Genomic DNA, 22,992 nt, shown 5'->3' on the forward strand with positions numbered 1-22,992 from the left:
CTGGGTTTACAGGCCTGAGCCACTGTGCCAGGCCATCAAGGGAAGCCAAATGTTTGATGACCTTAATATGGCTTATGATGTGTTCATGGCCTAATGCTATTCAGTTTCAGAGAAAAAAAAATAACCTTGGCAAGGTGATTTATTTAGTCCTCTGTTAATTGTATTTTGGAAAAATAAAATTTCAGACCTTCATAATCTTATGCTTAAATGCTTATTGATAGTGTCATTTAAAAATTATTTTTAATTTTATTTAAAACAAGGCCAGGCATGGTGGCTCACACCTGTAATCTCAGCACTTTGGGAAGCCAAAGCCAGCAGATCACCTGAGGTCAGGAGTTTAAAGATCAGCCTGGCCAACATGGTGATACCCCATCTCTACTAAAAGTACAAATATTAGCCAGGTATGGTGGCGCTTGCCTGTAGTCCCAGCTACTTGGGAGGCTGACGCAGGAGAATCACTTGAACCAGGGAGGGTAGATTGCAGTGAGCCGAGATTGCTCCATTTCACTCCAGCCTGAGGGACAGAGTGAGACTCCGTCTGAAAAAATAAAAAATAAACAAGTAGATAGTGTCATTTTTTTGTTGTCATTTTTTGAGATGGGGTTTTGCTCTTGTCGCCCAGGCTAGAGTGCAGTGGCACGATCTCGGCTCACTGCAACCTCTGCCTCCTGGGTTCAAGCAATTCTTCTGCCTCAGCCTCCTGAGTAGCTGGGATTACAGGCTCCTGCCACCATGTCCAGGTAATTTTTGTATTTTTAGTAGAGATGGCGTTTCACTATGTTGGCCAGGCTGGTCTCGAACTCCTGACCTCAGGTGATCCACCTGTGTCAGCCTCCCAAAGTGCTGAGATTACAGGCATGAGCCACCACGCCTGGCTGATAGTGTCATTTTTTTTAAGTTCATGATTACCGTACACAGAAGTTGAAAGAAAAATATTTTTCACTATATGTAATCCATGTGATAGAAAATTCAAAAGCCACAAAACTGTATATATTGAAAATATATAGTGAAAATAAGTCTTAATTCTAATCTTCCCTAAAGCCAATCACTTTGATCACTTTCTTGTATATACTACTAAAGCTATTTATATAAATACTGGTGTGTGTATGTCAACGTGTGGTAACATACTATGCAAACTCTTCTGCTTTTTCCGGTTAACAATCTATCTTGAGATTGTTCCATTTCAGAATAGTTTAACATTGACTAGTGGGAATGTAACATGGTACAGTTGCTGTGGAAAACAGTATGGTAGTTCCTCAAACTGTTTTTTTGTTTTCTGAGATGAGATCTCGTTCTTCGCCCAGGCTGCAGTGCAGTGGCACAATCTCGGCTCACTGCAACCTCTGCCTCCTGGGCTCCAGCAGTCTTCCCATCTCAGCCTCCTGAGTAGCTGGGACTACAGGTCTGTAGCCACCACATTCAGCTAATTTTTAATTTTTTTCTAGAGATAAGGTCTCACTATAAAATGATTCTCCGGCCTCAGCCTCTTAAAGTGCTGGCACTATAGGCATGAGCTACCATGCCCAGCCTTTCAAACTGTTAAAACATAGACTTACCATAAGATCCAGCAATTCCACTCTTCAGTACATACCAAGAGAAATGAAACATATGTCCACATAAAAACTTGTACTGCCAGGCTTGGTGACTCACGCCTGTAATCCCAGCACTTTGGGAGGCTGAGGTGGGCGGATCATGAGGTCAGGAGTTTGAGACCAGTCTGACCAACATGGTGAAACACCATCTCTACGAAAATTACAAAAAAAAAAAAAAAAAAAAAAATTAGCCGGGTGTGCAGGCACACGCCTATAATCCCAGGTACTCAGGAGGCTGAGGCAGGAGAATCGCTTGAACCCGGGAGGCGGAGATTGCAGTCAGCCAAGATCACCCTACTGCACTCCAGCCTGGGCGACAGAGCGAGATTCCGTCTCAAAACAAAAAACAAAAAAACCAAACACAAAAAAAACTTGTACAAAAATGTTCACAGCAGCATTTATTCATAATAGACAAAAAGTAGAAACTACCCAAATGTCCACCAGCTGATGAATGGATAAATAAAATGTGGTCTATCTATATAATTGAATATTATCTGGCAATGTAAAAAAATGAAGTGCTGATACGTTTTACAATATGGATAGACCTTGAAAATGTATTGAAAGACAGTCACAACCAACCATACGTTGTATGATTCCATTTATATGAAATGTCCAGAATAGGCAAATCCATTGAGACAGACAGTCGATTAGTGGTTGCCTATGATTTGAGGGAGTGGGGAGACGGTATTGAAGGATAACGGCTAAGAGTGAGGGCTTTTCTTGGAGAGTAATGAAAATGTTCTAAAATTGTGATGGATATACAACTGAATATATTAAAAAATCATTGAATTATACACTATTATTAGTTTTGAGGTGGAGTCTCACTCTGTCGCCCAGGCTGGAGTGCAGAGGCATGATCTCGGCTCACTGCAACTTCCACCTTCCAGGTTCAAGCTAGGATTACAGGCACATGCCACCACACCCGGCTAATTTTTGCATTTTTAGTAGAGATGGGGTTTCACCATGTTGGCCAGGATGGTTTCGAACTCCTGACCTCAGGTGATCCACCCACCTCAGCCTCCCAAAGTGCTGGGATTACAGGCATGAGCCACTGCACCCGGCCGAATTATACACTTTAAATGGGTGAATTGTATGATATATGAATTCTATTTCAAGCTGTTAAAAAAAAAAGTATGTTAATGTGTTAACATGTTTTTGCTTTCAGTTCTTTCTACAACTTCAACAGGCTGCACTGGAGGTGTTTGCAGAGAATAATACTCTGAGTAAATTGCAGCTGGGACAGCTAGCCTCTATGGAGAGCTCTGTCTTTGATGACATGATTAACCTCTTAGAGCGTTTAAAGCATGATATGTTGACCCGTCAAGTAGACCACGTTTTTAGAGAAGTTACAGATGCTGCAAAATTGTATAAAAAAGAAAGGTATGTCCTCTATGTAAGTCAGCTCTTAACACCAGTTTGGTAAAAGTTAAAGATGATAGTATATGTGGTCAGATTTCCAAGGTGTCTAGATAGAACCCGGTTTGGCTTTATGTACTTTAAACTTTCTTTTTGATGGAAATATTTCTAAAGTATGTTCTCTTGGACATTTTTTTTTTTTTGAGACAGTCCTACTCTGTCACCCAGGCTGGAGTGCAGTTGCACGATTTTGGCTCATTGCAACCTCCGCCTTAGAGGTTCAAGTGATCTTCCCACCTCAGCCTCCCAAGTAGCCAGGACTACAGGCATGCACCACCACGCCTGGCTAATTTTTGTATTTTTAGTAGAGACTTGGTTTCACATTTTGGGCAGGCTGATCTCCAACTCCTGACCTCAGGTGATCCACCTGCCTCAGCCTCCCAAAGTGCTGGGATTACAGGTGTGAGCCACCACACCTGGCTGACATTCTTAATCAGAATAAACTGATTATAATTTGTAAATATATCAATAGGATAGTGTGTGATCTGGGGTTGAATAGCCTAACCTGTCTCCCATTTTGCAAAGTAAAGTGCACCTGTGGTACTCTGCATACTTTTGTTGTGGTTTAACTCACTACCATTCACTGTGAACACCTGTGTTACTTTCATCCTTGATAGCAAGCAGTATCTTTTTGTTCTAGCATAGTCCCTGCCACAGAGAGTGCTTAAAATTCGTTTATTAGTCCTGTTTTTACTGAAAATTAGAGCATAATATTAGCTGATGTGTTAATTAAAATGCTAAAATCAGGCTGGGTGCAGTGGCTCACACCTGTAATCCCAGCACTTTGAGAGGCCAAGGCGGGCAGATCACTTGAGGGCAGGAATTCGAAACTAGCCTGGCCAACATGGTGAAACCCTGTCTCTACTAAAAATACAAAGATTAGCTGGGCGTGGTGGTGGGCACCTGTAATCCCAGCTACTTGGGAGGGTGAGACACAAGAATTGCTTGTACCCTGCGGCTCTAGCCTGGCCAACAGAGCGAGACTCTGTCTCAAAAAAAAAAAACAAAAAAAACCCTACATAAATAAAATGCAAAAATTAAGTGACGTTTTAAATTGTAATTGCTTTATATCAGTAATTCACATATTAAAATTTGGGGATATTTTGGATATATCCCCATATTAAAGAGTATTTGAGAGTGAAAATATAAATACAGGTACATTTATTTTCTGATAGAGCTTTTAATGTTAGGCTGTATATTTTTTCTTATCCAAAATGCCCTAGGACGGAACACTTCCTCAAATTTAAAATGATTTAAAAACTTGAAAAATAGAAACTGATGACAATTTTTTGGTAAAAATGTGTTTTTTCCAGATGGTTGTCTTTGCCGTCTCAGTCAGAGCAGGCAGTGATGTCCCTGTCCAGTTCGGCTTGCCCGTTGCTGCTGACGTTACGAGACCATTTACTTCAGTTGGAGCAGCAGCTTTGTTTCTCCTTATTTAAAATTTTCTGGCAAATGCTTGTAGAGAAGCTGGATGTATACATCTACCAAGAAGTAAGTAAGAATAGACTGTTTTTGGGCTGTGGTAATAAAGACAACTGTTATATGAATTATTCTTTGTTTCAGATAATTCTTGCTAATCACTTCAATGAAGGAGGAGCAGCCCAGCTGCAGTTTGATATGACTCGGAATCTTTTCCCTTTGTTTTCTCATTATTGCAAGAGGCCAGAAAATTATTTTAAACAGTAAGCTCAACATTTAACAATTAATATGAATGTATCAAATTGTTACGGGAGGCTAACTCCTTTTAACTTTAGGATTCTGGAGATGTTTGGGTGGGATAAGATCAGTTGAAATTTTAAAACGTTGTCTATCTACTGTATGCTTACAGCACAATGGGGAAACCAAAATGATAGATGTGACCCATGACCTCAAAAAGTTTCAGAACTAGATATAAATTATATGTTGGGTTTTGTTTTCTAGTATTTGGTTTAATGCTTCTAGTTGCTTAGTTACTGGAGAAATAAATAGAAAATGAAAACAAGTACAGTTGTGCCCTATTCACTAAATATAAGAAATTACAGGGCCAGGCGTGGTGGCTCACGCCTGTAATCCCAACACTTTGGGAGGCTGAGGTAGGCAGATCACAAGGTCAGGAGATCGAGACCATCCTGGCTAACATGGTGATACCCCATCTCTACTAAAAATACAAAAAAAAAAAAAATTAGCCAGGCGTGGTGGCGGGCACCTGTAGCCCCACCTACTTGGGAGGCTGAGGCAGGAGAATGATGTGAACCCAGGAGGTGGAGATTGCAGTGAGCCAAGACTCTGTCTCAAAAAAAAAAAAAAAAAAAAAAAAAAAATACAAATATGTTTAATACCTACTAGGCCAGGCCTGACAGAAATTTGTTTCCTTAAACATTTGACATTAATTTTGGTTCTAAATATAATTATAGTTTCAGAATTTGTTGATCTAAAATTTATAGGCCAGGCATAGTAGCCCACATCTGTAATCCCAGTACTTTGGGAGGCAGAGGTGGGAGAATTGCTTGAGGCCAGGTGTTTGAGACCAGCCTGGGCAACATAGCAAGACTCCATCTCTACAAAAAGTGTTAAAATGAACAAACAAACAAAAAAAGCCAGGTGTGGAGGTGTGGACCTGTAGTCTTAGCTACTTGAGAGGCAGAGGCCGAGGCTGTAGTGAGCTATGATTGTGCAGTTGTACTCCAGCCTAGGTGACATAGCAAGACCATGTCTCAAAAAAAAAAAAAAAGTAAAATTTAAATTATGTTTGGGTTTTGTGAGGTTATAAAGCATTCCTTTTAAACTTATAAAATGAAAGCTTATGTTTACATGTTTCATAGGACTGTTTTTAAAATTTATTTTAATGTTCTTTCTGCTGCTTTCATTTTATCCCTTATTTTTATCTTTTCCCATATTCTAATCTACCTAAAGTTATAGCTATATTTAATATAGTGTTAATATTAAGTATTGTATTTAGGGAAATAATGGATACATATTGAAATAGGGATCCTATTACCTTATAGTAATCTAAAGAAATAGCAACTCTGCACCTGTGTAGTCTTACCATGTTAAAAGAACCAAATAATAAATCCATAAATATTTTTATAGAGAACATGTGGACCAGCAGTGCAGAGAAGCTGTTTAGGATTCTCAAAATTAATTATAATATAATTGATGCAGATAATGGAGATCTCATTTCCCTCCTTTGTTTTCCCTAAACAGTATAAAAGAAGCCTGTATTGTTTTGAATTTGAACGTCGGTTCTGCACTACTCCTGAAAGATGTACTGCAGTCAGCTTCAGGGCAGCTTCCTGCCACAGCAGCATTAAATGAAGTTGGAATTTACAAACTGGCTCAACAAGATGTTGAGATTCTACTTAATTTGAGGACAAATTGGCCTAATACTGGAAAATAATGTCTTTCAGAAAAAGGCTTTTTTGGTTTTTGTTTCTAAGAAAGAGGAAGCCAATTGGATTTCAAGTTATATGATGAAATTCTGAATTAATGAAACTGGAAAACTTTATAGAATTACTTATTATCTTGGATTTATGGTGTTATTAAAATGCTGACCATATTTCCTTCATCCTCTTGTTCCTAAGGAAACAAAAACAGAAAACGAAACAATGAAAACTCATTCTATTTACAAGTATAAATGCTGAGTATGTCTGTTGAAGACAAGAGCAGAGATATTAAATTATAACCAACTTTCAATTTCCTGTGCTAATTAAAGGAAATTCTGTTGTGGATAATCAAACATAGCCAATAAATTTTTTTAAAACTCCCTTTGAATGCATATTTGTAATTGAGGCACCTGTATCTAGTTTGGGAATTCACTATATTTCCGTAAGAAAACTGGCAGGGCACAGTGTCTCATGCCTGTAATCCCAGCACTTTGGGAGGCTGAGGTAGGAGGATCGCTTGAGGCAGGAGTGCGAAACCATCCTGGCCAACATGTCAAGACCCTGATGCATGCCTGTAGTTCTAGCTACTTGAGAGGCTGAGGTGGGAGGCTAGCTCGAGCCCAGGAGGTCAAGACTACAGTGAGCTGTGATTGTGACACTGCACAGCAACCTGGGCAAGCGAACAAGACCCTGTCTCTAAAGAAAGAAACAAAACACATTGTGATGGTGAATAAGGTAGGATTGTTCTTCATTTCTCACAAATGTCCTCCTATTTTAAATGCTTCCTAGTTTCATTCTGTGTGACAGTGGGCAACCCTTTCTTTCTGGATGAAACAAACATTTCAGGCCATGGCACTCTGACTTAAACATTCCCATGTGGTAGGGAATGTAATTAAACATTTTTATTATTTATGTAACTGATGAGACAAAAATCTCAAAAGTTTATTTTTTCTTGTAACTTTTCCTTGACCTTGGGCTGTATTCAATAACAGTTTCTTGACTAATAAAATCTCAGAGTAAAACTTCTTAAAAAATTGAGCTAGATTCCCTGGAAACTTTCTACAGCTATTAAATTTTATTCCAATGGTTTTTCTCTGACTTAGCAGTGGGTTAGTACTTTTAATCCTATAATATCTCAAAATCTAAAATTATCAGACTAACATGCAGCCTATGCTACTGATAAACACTTACTTTGTGATAATTTTGAGGAAATATTTTGAGATAAATTCTATTAGTATGTATTTTATAGAGAGTTTCCAGCTAGTGTATTGAGCTCAAAATGTTTCTGTTAGTTGTCCTAGCATATTGGTGGTTCTTCACCTCATCCTTTGAGAATTGCTGGGGCTTCCTATTTCGAATGGAGCTGGCTGGGCACAGCCCATTACATGCCTGTAATCCCAGCACTATGGGAGGCCGAGGCAGTGGATCACTTGAGATCAGGAGTTTGAGACCAGCCCGGCCAACATGATGAAACCCTGACTCTACTAAAAATACAAAAAATTAGCTGGGTGTGGTGATGCACATCTGTAAGCCCAGCTACTGGGAAGCTGGGGCAGGAGAATCGCTTGAACCCAGAAGGTGGAGCTTGCAGTGAGCCGAGATATTGCCACTGCACTCCAGCCTGGGCAACAGAGCAAGACTCCATCTCAGGAAAAAAAAAAAAAAAAAGAACGGAGCTGCCTCTGGAACTTCCTCTCTAACCCCAGCATTTTCCCCTCCTGTTCCCGAGCTTAGGGACTTTACCATCAGCCTTCCCTGTCTTCACTTTCCAGTCAGCTGAAAGTTTCAAGGGGACAAAATATTTCTTTCAAAAGATAGGAACCTATTTTAAAGGTATTAATTGTGCTTCAAAATCATGCCACCTTATTAAAATATTTGTCACTTAAAAATAAACTTACACTTCCTCCTTGAATTTATCCAAAGTTATTATATGTCCATCATCTTGTAAATCTTCATCTTCAGTGCACAGACCCAGGGTTTTTAGGGCTGTAAAATAATGAGAAGAAATGAGTGAGAATTTTACAAAGTGAGAAGTATTTTCTGCTAGAAGAAACTGTGGAATGACCACAAACTATTACTTCAATTTGTAGAATGTACTGACCTTCTTTATACTGCACAAATGATATGGTGCCTCTGCCTGAGGAGTCCATCATCTCAAACATAGCCACAATGTTAGAGTTATCCATAAAGAAAGGAAACGCTACGCCTGTTACTTTTGCAATTCTCAGTCGTTCCAATAGAGATATTAAATATTCTCTTGGTTTTTCTGCAAAAGAATAGTTCCAGCTCTTTCTGATACGAAATTAAAACATGTCGCAAACAGAAGTAGTCATTTAACAATTATTAAACAGCTATAGCAAAGGCACTGTACTAGGCACTGGGGACACAGGCCTTACTTTTCATGAAACAGTCCAGCAAGAAGGTAAGACATTGAACACTTAAATAATTACATATACAAATGCCCTATCTCAGATGATTGAATAGAAAACTATAGTGACTGGACCTGGGCATTTTTTAGAAAAACTCCCCAAGTGACTATAAGTTGCAGACAGGGTTGAAAACCAAAAAGATAGAGGGAACAGCATAATACAGGGAGGAAGTTGGCCACCTAAATAATTGATAAGATATAAATAATAGGCCAGGCATGGTGGCTCATGCCTGTAATCTCAGCACTTTGGGAGGCCGAGGAGGGCGGATCACCTGAGGTTGGGAGTTCGAGACCAGCCTGACCAACATGGAGAAATCCCATCTCGAGTAAAAATACAAAGTTAGCCTGGCCTGGTGGTGCATGCCTGTAATCCCAGCTACTCGGGAGGCTGAGGCAGGAGAATCGCTTGAACCTGGGAGGCGGAGGTTGCAGTTAGCTGAGATCATGCCACTGCACTCCAGCCTGGGCAACAGAGCAAGACTCTGTCTCAAAAAAAAAAAAAAAAAAAAAAAAAAAAATATATATATATATATATATATACACACACGCACACACACACACATATATATATAAAAATATATATATATAATAAAAACAAAGACTGATAAATATGGTCCTCTAGGAAGCATATGTACTCATTTCTAACAAAGCAATTTGAATATTCTGTAGTTTAAGCAATTTTAAAAATAAAAAATCACGATCAACTCACTTTTCAGAAATAATGCAGAACAATCATGATGAAAAGCCAAAAAGAGTAGTGATAGAGCAGTTTGGATGGTATATACCACTCCTGCTGCTTGATGATTTCATCATTTCAATCTTAAGCTTTACTCTTACATTTTTTTTTTTAAGTTAGAGACAGGATCTTACTATGTTGCCCAGACCAGTCTCGAGCTCCTGGGCTCAAGCAGTCCTCCCACCTTGGCCTCCCAAAATGCTGGGATTTATAGGCATGCGCCACCATGCTTGGCTAACTCATATTTTCTTTAAAAAATTTAAGTTACGGCTGGGCACGGTGGCTCACGCCTGTAATCCCAGCACTTTGGGATGCCGAGGCGGGTGGATCATGAGGTTGGGAGATCGAGACCATCCTGGCTACCACGGTGAAACCCCATCTCTACTGAAAACACAAAAACTTAGCCGGGCGTGGTGGCAGGCGCCTGTAGTCCCAGCTACTCGGAAGGCTGAGGCAGGAAAATGGTGTGAACTCGGGAGGCGGAGCTTGCAGTGAGCCGAGATTGCGCCACTGCACTCCAGCCTGGGCGACGGAGCAAGACTCCGTCTCAAAAAAAAGAAAAAAAAAAAATTTAAGTTACATCATTACTGAGAATTTCATGTTTATAAAAGTAGACAGAAAAGTAAAATGAACCCATCACCAACTTCAACTGTTAAAATTTGTGGCCAATTTCACTATAGCCCTATCCACATCAATCTGTGAGGAACAAAGTTAATCTTGTTTGTGCCCTAATTGAAGAGGACTGACAATTAACAGCACAAACAATAGCCCAAACCATCTCAGTTGGTTCATTTTACGCAATTCTGACTGAAAAGGTTAAGCAAACTTTCCACTCAATTCAGTGCCAAAACCATTGCACCAGATCAGCTGCAGACAAAAAAGCACAGCTTTCAATGGAAAATTTTAAACGTGGGATCAAAATCCTGAAGCAATTCTTCAAAGAATTGTTAACAGGAGATGAAATGTAGTTCTACAGTGTCATCCTAAAGACAAACCCAATCAAAGCAATGGCTACCAAGAGGTGACATGGTCCAGTCAAAGCACAAATCGACCAGTCAAGAGCAAAGGTCATGGCAACACTTTTTTGGGATGCTCAAGGCATTTTGCTTGTTGAATTTTTGGAGTCCCAAAGAATGATAGCATCTGCTTATTATGAGAATGTTTTGAGACAGTTAGCCAAAGCTTTAGTTAAAAAAAGCCCAGGAAAATTTCACCAGAAAGTCTTTCTCTACCACCACAATGCTCCTGCTCATTCCTCTCATGGAACAGGGCAATTTTACAAGAATTTCAATGGGAAATCATTAGCATCCACCTTCCAGCCCTGATTTAGCTCCTTTTGACTTTTTTGTTTTCTGATCTTAAAAAAATCTTTAAAGGGCACCCATTTTTCTTTAATGATATAAAAAAGACTGCATTGACATGGTTAAATTCCCAGGGCCCTCAGAGTTCTTTAGGGATGGACTAAATGGCTGGTATCGTTGTTTACAAAAGTATCTTGAATTTGATAGAGCTTATGTTGAGAAATAATTTTTAATCTTTTAATTCCATTTTTCCATGAACTTTTTGAAGTCCCCTAACATGTATTTTTTCATGGTGAGAACACTTAACAATCTACTCTCTCAGCAATTTTCAAATATAAAATATATTATTAACTGTAGTCACCATGATATACAGTAGATCTCTTGAACTTATTCCTCTTCTGTCTGAAATTTTGTATCCTTTGGCCAACATCTCCCCAATCCCCCCACCCTCCAGCTCTTGAGCATCATTTTACTCTTTTTATGAGTTTGACTTTTTCAGATTCCACATATAGTTAAGACTATGAGGTATTCTTCTGTGCCTGATTTACTTCACTTAATGTTTTCTAGGCTCATCCATGTTGTTGCAAATGACAGGATGTCCATCTTTTTTGTAAGACTGAATAGTATTTCATTGTTTATATATCACATTTTATTTATCCATTCATCCATGGACACTTAGGCTGATTCTATATAGTGGCTATTGTGAATAGTGCTGCGATGAATACAAGTGCAGGTATTTCTTCAACATACTGATTTCATTTCCTGTGGATATATACCCAGTGGTGGGAATGCCGGATAAGTTCTGTTTAAGTTTTTGAGAAACCGCCATATTGTTTTCCATAATGGTTGTACTAATTCACAATCCCACCAGTAGTGTACAAGGGTTCCCTTTTCTCCACATCCTTGCCAATACTTGAAATCTTTCATCTTTTGTTAGTGTTTTAGAGATGGGGTCTCATTATGTTGCTCAGGCTGGTCTTGAACTCCTGGACCCAAGTGATCCTCCTGACTCAGCCTCCTGAGTAGCTGGGACTACAGACATGTGCCATCGGGCTCAACTATCTTTTGTTTTTTGATAATAGCCTAACAGGTGTGAGGTGATAGCTCATTGTGGTTTTAATTTGCAGTCCCCTAATTAGTGATATTGAGCATTTTTTCATATACCTGTTGGGCATTTCTATATCTTCTATGGAAAAATGTCTATTTATGTCCTTTGCCCGTTAAATTTTTTTTTGTTTGTTTGTTTGTTTTTTTTACTATTGAGTTCTTACATGTTTTGGATATTAACCCCTTATCAGACATATAGTTTGCAAATATATTCTCCCATTGCATAGGTTGTCTCTTCACTCAGATTATGTTTCTAAATCTTTTAATTTATAGGTTTCCACTCCATCTTTTTCATCCCTGGGAATTTATGTGTTGAAACCAGAAGTAGACTTTTAAATCTAATATTGTGCCTTACTTGTACCATTTGGCTCTAGCAATTAATAGGCTACTAAAGGCAGGCACATTTTGTATGAAGTCTTCTGTTTCTTCTTCTTGGACCATATATCAAATTCAGAAACTGGAAAAAGGCCAAGTTTGAATTTCAACTCACTACATTTCATTTTAAGGCTTGAATAAGTAAATAATGCTAATGGAACTTGGTGTATCCACTTTGATTAAAATCCAAACCAGGCTTATTGTATATCCTTTAGGCTGCATGGGATGTTACAATGTTTATGTTTGGAGACTACAATTTATACTCTACCTGCTTTTAAAAATGTTTTGAAAATGACCACAACATAAATATATACAATAAAGACAGAACCTTTTTAAAACATGAAAGGAAGAGCCAAATGTTACTAAACACCTATGTTACATAAATGTCAGCTGATATAAAAAACAATTCTTCAAGGGATACAACGTTCAGGTTCAACATCTTAATCATATTAGCTAACTGAGCCCTTACTATATGCCTGATACTGTGTGAAGCATTTTCTATGGATCATTTCATTTACTCCTCAAAACAGTCACTTGCTCAAGGCCACACAGCCAGTATGAATCCAGGCAATGTGCTTCTAAAGCTTGCAGACTTTACCACACTCTACTAAAATATGGGAAGCATCTTCAATGGTGAAATCTAGTCAGTTGTGATGGTCTCTACTGAGTTTTTTCTCAATAGCTTTCAAAATCATTTTACTCTACTACTCCGACAGCAATCTCTCTCATTTGGGTTACTATTAATATAATTGTCTAATTTTATTAAAGCCATCCCCTAAAAATTCATATTCCCTCCTTATACAGCATAGAATTGTCACTGGGAAATGGCAGCATAGCCAGCAACCATATATACACACACACGCATATGTACACACATATATATACAGTGTATATATACACATATACACAGTACATATAAACAAATATATGTACTCTATTAGTATGTTTTCATGCTGCTGATAAAGACATACCTGAGACTGAGTAATTTATACAGGAAAAAGGGTTTAATGGACTTACAGTTCCACATGGCTGGGGAGGCCTCACAGTCATGGCAGAAGACACAGAGGAGCAAGTCACATCTTACATGGATGGCAGCAAGCAAAGAGAGACCTTGTGCAGGGAAACTCCCTTTTTTTTTTTTTTTTTGCGACGGAGTCTCACTCTGTCGCCCAGACTGGAGTGCAGTGGCGCAATCTTGGCTCACTGCAAGCTCCACCTCCCAGGTTCACGCCATTCTCCTGCCTCAGCCTCCCGAGTAGGTGGGATTACAGGCGCCCGCCACCATGCCTGGCTAATTTTTTGTATATTTTTAGGAGAGAGATTTCACTGTGTTAGCCAGGATGGTCTCGATCTCCTGACCTCGTGATCTGCCCGCCTCAGCCTCCCAAAGTGCTGGGATTACAGGCGTGAGCCACTGCGCCCAGCCGGAAACTCCCATTTTTAAAACCATCAGATCAGGTTAGGTGCAGTGGCTCACACCTGTAACTTCAGCACTTTGGGAGGTCAAGGAGGGTGGATCACCTGAGGTCAGGAGTTCAAGACCAGCCTGGCCAACAAGGTGAAACCCTATCTCTACTAAAAAAAAAAAAAAAAAAAAATACAAAAAATTAGCCAGGCGTGGTGGTGCATGCCTGTAATCCCAGCTACTCAGGAGGCTGAGGCAGGAGAATCGCTTGAACCCAGGAGGTGGGGGTTGCAGTGAGCCAAGATCATGCCATTGCACTCCAGCCTGGGCAGCAAGAGCAAAACTCTGTCTCAAAAAAAAAAAAAAAAAAAAAAAAAAAAAGTGGCTATCAGATCTCGAGACTTATTCACTATCACAAGAACAGCATGGGAAAGACTCAGCCCTGTGATTCAATTATCTCCCACCGGGTCCCTCGCACAATGTGTGGGAATTCAAGAAGAGATGTGGGCAGGGATACAGCCAAACCATATCATATACATAAATACATATATGCATACATATATATATTTTTTTGAGATGAAGTCTCACTTTGTCACCCAGGCTGGAGTGCAGTGGTGCAATCTTGGCTTACTGCAACCTTTGCCTCCCAGGTTCAAGTGATTCTCCTGCCTCAGCCTCCCAAGTAGCTGGGATTACAGGCATCCGCCACCATGCCCAGCTAATTTTTGTAACAGCCAGCAATTACATTTCCCAATATACTCTAGCTGGGGCAAGTTTTTCCTACCAAATTATTTCAGGTCAGGTCAGGTCTTGCTGTTAAGTGACTTATGAAACTGTTGGTTTTCAGAGCTTTCAGAATTTTGGAATTGAGAATGGGGGACTGCGTACCTGTTTCCTCAATAGTAATTGCCCAATTAAACTGTCTAGTCTTATTTTCTGCAACTCCTCCGTAATTCCAAGGTTTTCAAATTGGGACACATGTCATAATACCAGGGGCTTCAGCCGGGCATGGTGGTTCATGCCTGTAATCCCAGCACTTTGGGAGGCCGAGGCAGGAGGATCACCTGAGGTCGGGAGTTCGAGACCAGCCTGACCAACATGGAGAAACCCCGTCTCTACTAAAAATACAAAAATTAGCCAGGCGTGGTGGCACATGCCTGTCATTTCAGCTACTAGGGAGGCTGAGGCAGGAGAATTGCTTGAACCTGGGAGGCAGAGGTTGCGGTGAGCCGAGATCACGCCATTGCACTCCAGCTTGGGCAGCAAGAGCAAAACTCCGTCTCGAAAAAAAAAAAAAAAAATATCAGGGGCTTCACAAAGATACAGGATAAAGCTAGTGCATCTTTCTAAGTATCAATCATAGCTTGGTGAGTAATATAAAACATTTATATTAAGAAATAGGTATATCTACAGAAGAACAGATCTCATGAATTTTTAGGACAAAACAAATGACTTCAAAGAAACTTCTTATGCCACATCAGGCTAAGGTCCTAGACACTGAATGGACAAGTCCTTTCTCCTCTGCCATTAGGAGGACTCAGGCAGGAAACTTCAACAGCACTGCATACATACTCTGCATGCCAGCCCACCCCTTCTTTAGCTTCATTACCTTCTTATTCTGGCTCAGTGTTTCCGTACCTATGGTTTCCTCTCCCAAACTTTGGTGTTTATAAAGATATTTTAAGGAATTCTCATTATTATTATTATTATTATTATTATTATTATTGAGATGGATTCTCGCTCTGTCACCCAGGCTGGAGTGCAGTAGCATGATCTCAGCTCACTGCAAGCTCCGCCTCCCGGGTTCACACCATTCTTCTGCCTCAGCCTCCTGAATAGCTCGGACTACAGGTGCCCGCCACCACGCTTGGCTCATTTTTTTGTATTTTTAAGAGATGGAGTTTCACCGTGTTAGCCAGGATGGCCTTGATCTCCTGACCTCATGATCCGCCCGCCTTGGCCTCCCAAAGTGCTGGGATTACAGGTGTGAGCCACCGCGCCTAGCCGGAATTCTCATTATTAAAGATGGTACCCAGCCAGATGCAGTGATTTACACCTGTAATCCAAGCACTTTGGGAGGTCAAGGAGAGAGGATCACTTGAGGTCAGGAGTTCGAGACCAGCTTGGAAAACATGGCAAAACCCCGTCTCTACTAAAAATACAAAAATTAGCTGGGCATGGTGGTTTGCACCTGTAATCCCAGCTACTCTGGAGGCTGAGGCATGAGAATCACTTGAACCCCGGAGGCGGAGATTGCAGTGAGCCAAGATGTGCCACTGTACCCCAGCCTGGGCGACAGGGCAAAACTCCGTCTTAAAAAAAAAAAAAAAAAAAAAAAAAAAAAAGGGATACCCATGTCTCAATTTTAAAAAACAGCTACACTATTTATGTGATAGGTATATAATTAATGTATGAGTATTCCGAGACTTCCCTTCCACTAAAGAGAATTTTGTCTTTATCTGCTTAGGTTCTTTCCCCCCCATAATGCCTTCTACCGGAAAATTCTGGTTTTGCCAGATGGGTGCAAGGCTTTTTGTGCTGGAGGAAAAAAGAATCTTCAAGATGCTAAATTGGTTGACAATAAAGAGCTGAGAAAAATGTGCAAGATAGGGAGGAGACAGAAGAGTTGGATGGGCTGAGTGTCATGGATTTGGAACCTGATAGGCTCTGCAGCTGCTGTGGAGAATACAGCTGGGAACAAGGAGGAAGGACTTTTGAGCAGTTTTACTGTGGATTATGAGTTAAAGTCTTTTTGATTCCTTTCAAATTACTCTTGATTGCTGGAATGACTGTGCTGCTTTGAGTGTGATTCTGTGTTGTGACCGAGATGGCCAAATGGAGGCCTCTGTTTGTGTGTATTATAACTGTTTGAGATTCTCAGAGACTATCAGGAAGTTCACGCAGATCAGGTAAGTGGGCTCATGTTGTGACTCAGAAAAATTAAGTTTTCATTCAGTTGACCCATTGGCTGCCATGGTGCTTTTGTCTTTTCAATTTTTTTTTTTTTCTTGAGGCAGAGTCTCATTCTGTCACCCAGGCTGGAAGTTCAGTGGTGCAATCTCAGCTCACTGCAACCTCTGCCTCTGGGTTCAAGCGATTCTCTTGCCTCAGCCTCCCGAATAACTGATTACAAGCATGCACCCCTACACCTAATTTTGTATTTTTAGTAGAGACAGCATTTCAATGTGCCACCACATCTGAATAATTTTGTATTTTTAGTAGAGATAGTTTTTCACCATGTTGGCCAGGCTGGTCTCGAACTCCTCATCTCAAGTGATCTACCTGCCTTGGCCTCCCAAAGTGCTGGGATTATAGGCATGAGCCACAATCCCCACCCTGTCTTTTTAAATTGTTTTTGTTGTTCATATCATGTTTAAGATAGCCATATTCAGGATAATCGAAGGTTCCAGTTGGCCTGGGACAGTCCTAGTTTACCATGTTGTCCTGGCATAATTATTAATAGTACCTATTTTCACTCAAAATATCCCTAGTTTGGATGATAACTCATACAGTCATCTTACCCATAAAGAACCACTAACGAAGACAGCAAATTTAAGTATAAGTCAGTGAGGAGCATCAAAATAACAATTTGGTAAATTCTCAAGAGAATCTGCAGATTCATAAATTGCATTCTTCTGATAAAAATTATACAACATGTCAAGATGTAAACAAAATTAGGGAATCAAGCCAAGATGTCCAATATCCAATAATAATTCCAGAAAGATATAGGTAAGGAAAATAAGAAAAATACTTCCTAGACCTGAAAGGAAAATATCTCCAAATTTAGTAAGACCATAAAGTACCTAGAGCACAATACATTAACAGCAAGAACAACAAAACCATTCCAAGACATATAAATATTTAGGACACCAGGGATAAGATAAAAAGACAATCCTAAAAAGTTTCCAGAAAGAATAAACTTGCCTCATACCCAGATCAAGAATCTGATGACATATGACATCAGAATTCTTCAGAGCAACCTGAGAAATTAGAAGACAATGGAGCAATGCCTTAAAAATTCTGAGGGCAATATGTTCCAACTTAAAATTGTATCCACTCTTATTTTATTTTATGAGACAGAGTCTCACTCTGTTGCCCAGGCTGGAGTGCCACAGTGAAATCTCGGCTCACTGTAACCTCCACTTCCCAGGTTCAAGTGATTCTCCTGCCACAATCTCCCGAGTAGCTGGGACTACAGGCACATGCCACCATGCCTGGCTAATTTTTGTATTTTTAGTAGAGACGTGGTTTCACCATGTTGTCCAGGCTGGTCTTGAACTCCTGACCTCAAGTGATCCACCCGCCTTGGCCTCTCAAAGTGTTGGGAGGTGTGCACAGCCTCCACTCTATTAAAGTTTTAATAGAGTCCACTCCATGCACAGCCTCCACTCTATTAAAGTTTTGAATGTAGGAACTCACATTTTTATATATGTGTGTTCCCAAAATCTTTACCCCTCAAAGCATGCTCTCTCAGGAAGCCACTAAAGGATACACGCTCCACAAGAAGAAAGCGGTAAAGCAAGAATGAGGGATTGCTGGCTGTGCCATAAAACAGGCTCCGAACACTAGATAGGCAAGGAGTCATCTTAGGATCAGAGTGAGGGGAAGCCGTGAATAACCACGGTGTAGCTATCAGTCCAGACTGGAGCAGGAAGACATAGAGCTGGGAGTATGGGGGTCGGGTGGTGGTGGTGGGGGTAATTACCCAATGAATGCAAATGTAATGAGAGGAGAGCTGTACTGTGGCAAAAGAGGGTACAGGTGAATTAGTGATGATCAGACAAATTTAAGCCAAAAATGTAAATATATTATTAACCAGGGAAAACAACAAAGGAAATATAATCAGCATAGTATAAGGATTATAGATACTTGCCTAATAATATTAAAAATTCTGAATACTGAGGATATCAAAATTGTGATCTAAATTTATCTGGAAGATGGGTGTGAGTGGGAACAGGTATACGAGGTGTGTGTTTAAGACAGGCGCATTTTCATCTTCCACAGCATAAAGCTAGTATCTAACCTAGAGGGAAAAACATTAAACCGCAGCATTATAGGCCTGTTATTTAGAAATCTCAAGATAAATGGCAAAGAATATTGCTAGAAGAGTTGAAATTATTCTGTGCAGAAGCTGGGGATAGCAACAGGAATGCTGTTGTTATTCTAAGCTTTGGAGTACTTTTCAATTTTTAAACCCCATACATCCACTTCAATAAAAATGAAATTAAAAAATAAGTGTTGACAAATATTTTATATAATGAATGTAACATAATATATCCCTTGTTACGATGAAGAAAATTAACATTTGTCTTTATTAAAAAAATTTTTTTTTGAGATGGTGTCTTACTCTGTCACCTGGCTTGAGTAACAATCTCGGCTCAATGCAACCTCCACCTCCCAGGTTCACGTGATCCTCCCACATCAGCCTCTTGAGTAGCTGGGATTATAGGCACATACCACCACATGCAGCTAATTTTTTGTATTTTTGATAGAGATGGGGTTTTGCTATGTTGCCCAGGCTGGTCTATGAACTCCTGAAGTCAAGCGATCTGCCCACCACAGCCTCCCAGAGTGTTGGGATTACAGGTGTGAGTCACCCCCCTCAAGGAGCTTCATGAGTAGCTGGGATTACAGGCATGCACTACCACACCTGGCTAATTTTTTGTGTTTTTAGTAGAGACGAGGTTTCACCATGTTGGCCAGGCTGGTCTCAAACTCCTGACCTCAAGTGATCCTCCCGCTTCGGCCTCCCAAAGTGCTGGGATTACAGGCCTGAGCCACTTCTCCTGGTCTATTTTTTTATTTTTAATTTTTGAGATAGAATCTCGCTCTGTCGCCCAGGCTGGAGTGCAGTGGCGCCAGTGCCTGGCCTTTTTTTTTTTTTTTTTTTAATATTTGTTTTAATACTTTAAAACAACTAGCAAGAACTTTATCTCCTATACACGATATTGGTTGGGTGTTTTTTGGCAAAGTTGGAAAGTTTGGTATTTCCATTTCCTTATACAGAAGCAAATGGAAAATTTTGGCATGTTGGACGCTCCATATGGAGGTCAGCAAATTACAATTCTGCACCCTGGAGAGGACATAAAACTATTTTCACCTTAATATAACTTTTAAATGACACACCACTCCCAAATTACAAAACGATTCAAATTTTGTAGGGGGTTCAGATGTGTAAAAAAATGTCAGGAAAAGCAATCCCCGCTAGAACATCTTCCATCCTACCCTATCAATTGTTTAGTTGCCAGATTAAAAACATTGGCCGCGCGCGGTGGCTCACGCCTACAATCCCAGCACTTTGAGGCGCCGAGGCGTGCAGATCACCTGAGGTCAGGAGTTCGAGACCAGCCTGACCAACATATGAAACCCTGTCACTACTAAAAATACAAAAATTAGCCGGGCATGGTGGCGGGCGCCTGTAATCCCAGCTACTCAGGAGGCTGAGGCAGCAGAATCGCTTGAACCCGGGAGGTGGAAGTTGCAGTGAAATGAGACCACGCCATTGTACTCCAGCCTGAAGGACTGTTTTATTGAAGGCCGCAGAGTTAATCAACAGCAGAAGGGCTCACGTGGCTGGGAGGCAGTGGAAAGCGAGTAAGAGGGGGTTTCGTGAGGGAAGCGAACCCCACATGGACGGATGGCTGTACCGGGGCATGGGGGCCCTTACCCGGCCGAAAGAAAAGGAGGGCGCTGGTGAGGTAGCTAACCAGCTCCTTGATCCGATGCTTTTCCAAATACTCCGCGGCTTGGAGCTCCCTGCTGCTGGTCTCCATCGCTCCGCGTCCCGCTGTTGCTAGGCGACTGCCTGGCGTCTCAGCCGTGCGACTCCATCTCCGTCTACCTGGCGCGGTCACGTGACACGCCTGACTCCCTTGTGGCTGCGACCGGACCCGGAATTTCTAGAGCTCACAGTTCAGGGCAAGCCTGGGGCATGTAGCAGGGCAGAGAGGGCAGGTGCGGTGTGGACCAACATCACTGTCCGCGATCCAGGCTGAGGGCTGGGCCCAAGTGCCTTTTTTCATTTCTCTCTCTAGCACTTAGCTCGGTACTTGTTGATCCAATGATTAACAAGGCTTGAAGTGCTGGCATCACAACTCAGCATGAACTAATAACAGAAGGAACTCGTGCAGTTTTGAGGCTGCCCAGTGGAAAGTTCTTTTTATTATTATTTAAGACCTTTATTAACAGCTGCTTTCAGTTTGTTGACTTTTTTGAAAAAATCAAGTTGTAAACTTTTATTACAAATTAAAAATGAAGTTCTTAAAAATCTCAACTTGACCAGATATGAAACAATTTAAAAACCTTTAAAGGCGTATTGAGAAAAACTAGGCTTTTTTAAAAAACACGTTTGTTATTACCAAAAAGAGACGCCTTTAGGTAAAAATAATAAAAACCGCATGCTGCATAGATAATGCAGATAGTTCTATTTATCTGGTCAACGGGCAAAAAGCAAGCACTTAAGGTCTTCAGCTCCAATCTTTTGTTCATTTCTTACTGCTGGAATTTCATATTTCTTCTGGTTGGATGACTAAACCGGATGATGGTAGAGATGGTAAGCCGGCATTTACTCAGCGCCGCCCTGCTCAGCCTCGGGCGCCGACGAATTCTCAGCTGGTGGATTTTGTCTCTTTGCCATCTTGTGGTTTAGGGTTTTCTGGGCATCTGCGTCGGTAATTGCAGTTGTGGCGGTACCAACGTTGAGGTGGCTGCTGACCTTAGGTCTCATCTCCTTGATTTTCTGTATCTTCTTCATTGCCGTCCTCTCTAGGCTGTCTTTGGCAAGGAGGGCCCCTGCGGAATCATGGTCTGTATCCCCGATACGTATTCTGCCTCATTGGTCTACCTTGTTCTCCTGCACCCTGGTTGTCAGCACCCTCCATCACTTCTCCCTGCACAGGAGGGTTGGAATACTGTGGTCGACGCCCATAGGGTCTCCGCATGTAGTAAGGTGGGAACCTTTGCCTGTGGTAGGGCCGGCATTGTTGGGTCTGGCCTTCGGGAGCACTCTCCGATCCCTCGTTCTTTTCCCTACTCTCACTATTCTGGTAATTTTGCTGGTAATTGCGTGGATGACCCCTACGACGTGGATAGCGTCCATAATGGTTAAGGTCTGCTGCATATTTACTGCCTTGAACTGGACCACCACCAGGAACTGTAACATTTGCTGCCTCCGCACCCTTTTCTCCTTCAATAACATCAAACTCCACGGTCTCTCCATCTTCTACACTGCGAAGGTACTTCCTGGGGTTATTCTTCTTTAGGACAGTCTGGTGTACAAATACATCTTCCTTGGTGTCATTCCTGTTGATGAAACCGTAACCGTTCCTTACACTGAACCATTTTACTGTTCCCAAAACCTTCGTTGCGATGACCTTCTTGTCCCCGCTGGCAGGCGCCGCCGATGTGAGGCCGCCAGGGCCACCGCTCCCTGCGCTGCTGCCCGTAGTGCGGGGCTTGGTGTCGGCGGCACGGAGGGCGGGGGCGGCGGGGGGACGGGAGGAGGGCGGCGGGGGGAAGGGGGGTGGCGGGAGGAAGCGGGGGCGGGCGGCTGCTGGATTTTGGCCTCGCTGCTCATGGTTGCAGTGATGTTGACTGGGGCCGGCTGTGGCAGCTGCGGCTCCTCCCGTGTAGGACGGTAACTAGGCCGGCAGCGGCGGAGCTGCTCAGGGCTCTCTGGGGTCCGCTCTCCACTCCCGCTACTGATTGAACTCCCCAGTGGAGAGTTCTAAGTGGCATCTCCGGTGTGAGTGGCCTGCAGGCATGGCACTGGCCACCAGCCAGGAAGGTCTTGGCCTGTTGGCTCGACTGGGTTGTGGGCCACAGAGCAGCCTGGATCCTGAGCTTCAACCCCTGTTTGCTGGAGCTGGTTTTATGAGATGGAGACCACCTGACAGATTTATTTATTTATTTATTTAGAGACGGATTTTCGCTCTTGTCGCCCAGGCTGGAGTACAATGGTGTGACCTCGGCTCACTGCAACCTCCACCTCCCAGGTTCAAGAGATTCTCCTGCCTCAGCCTCCCAAGTAGCTGGGATTACAGGCATGCACCACTACACTCTAATTTTCTTTTTGTATTTTTTAGTAGAGATGGGGTTTCACCATCTTGGCCAGGCTGGTCTGGAACTCCTGTCTGTTGTGGGAAGTCAGGGACCCCAAACGGAGGGACTGGCTGAAGCCATGGCAGAACATAAATTGTGAAGATTTCATGGACATTTATTAGTTCCCCAAATTAATATCTTTATGATTTCTTAGGCCTGTCTTCACTG

General features: G+C 41.6%; 2 protein-coding genes and 1 pseudogene across 7 annotated transcripts in view; 1 reads left to right on the top strand and 2 right to left on the bottom strand.

Moving 5' to 3' along the window:
• RINT1 (RAD50 interactor 1) overlaps positions 1–6,761 on the top strand; it is a 36,091-nt gene extending 29,330 nt beyond the window's left edge. For all 3 annotated transcript variants that reach the window (XM_030826012.1, XM_030826011.1, XM_030826010.1), the window contains 4 exons: positions 2,758–2,972; positions 4,322–4,502; positions 4,575–4,693; positions 6,195–6,761. In XM_030826012.1, the coding sequence (XP_030681872.1) occupies positions 2,758–2,972; positions 4,322–4,502; positions 4,575–4,693; positions 6,195–6,387 (708 nt within the window). In that variant the 3' untranslated portion in view covers positions 6,388–6,761. The remainder of the gene's footprint in view (positions 1–2,757; positions 2,973–4,321; positions 4,503–4,574; positions 4,694–6,194) is intronic.
• EFCAB10 (EF-hand calcium binding domain 10) lies at positions 4,155–20,571 on the bottom strand. 4 transcript variants are annotated; one of them, XM_003268152.2, is made up of 5 exons: positions 20,393–20,529; positions 8,475–8,639; positions 8,272–8,359; positions 6,543–6,566; positions 4,155–4,492 (listed from the first exon to the last, which is right to left on the bottom strand). In XM_003268152.2, coding segments are annotated over exons 1-5 (384 nt in total). In that variant the 5' UTR covers positions 20,499–20,529; the 3' UTR covers positions 4,155–4,491. The 4 variants fall into 4 exon arrangements, with proteins under 4 accessions (XP_003268200.1, XP_030681873.1, XP_012367786.1 ...); XM_030826013.1 differs by lacking the exon at positions 6,543–6,566 and having other exon boundaries at positions 20,393–20,571; XM_012512332.2 differs by lacking the exon at positions 4,155–4,492 and having other exon boundaries at positions 5,381–6,566; positions 20,393–20,571.
• A 718-nt stretch (positions 20,572–21,289) lies between these two features.
• LOC100599026 lies at positions 21,290–22,315 on the bottom strand (annotated as a pseudogene).
• Between the last annotated feature and the right edge of the window lie 677 nt (positions 22,316–22,992).

The sequence above is a fragment of the Nomascus leucogenys genome, chromosome 13 (assembly GCF_006542625.1).
Source record: "Nomascus leucogenys isolate Asia chromosome 13, Asia_NLE_v1, whole genome shotgun sequence".
Classification (NCBI taxonomy): Eukaryota; Metazoa; Chordata; class Mammalia; order Primates; family Hylobatidae; genus Nomascus; species Nomascus leucogenys.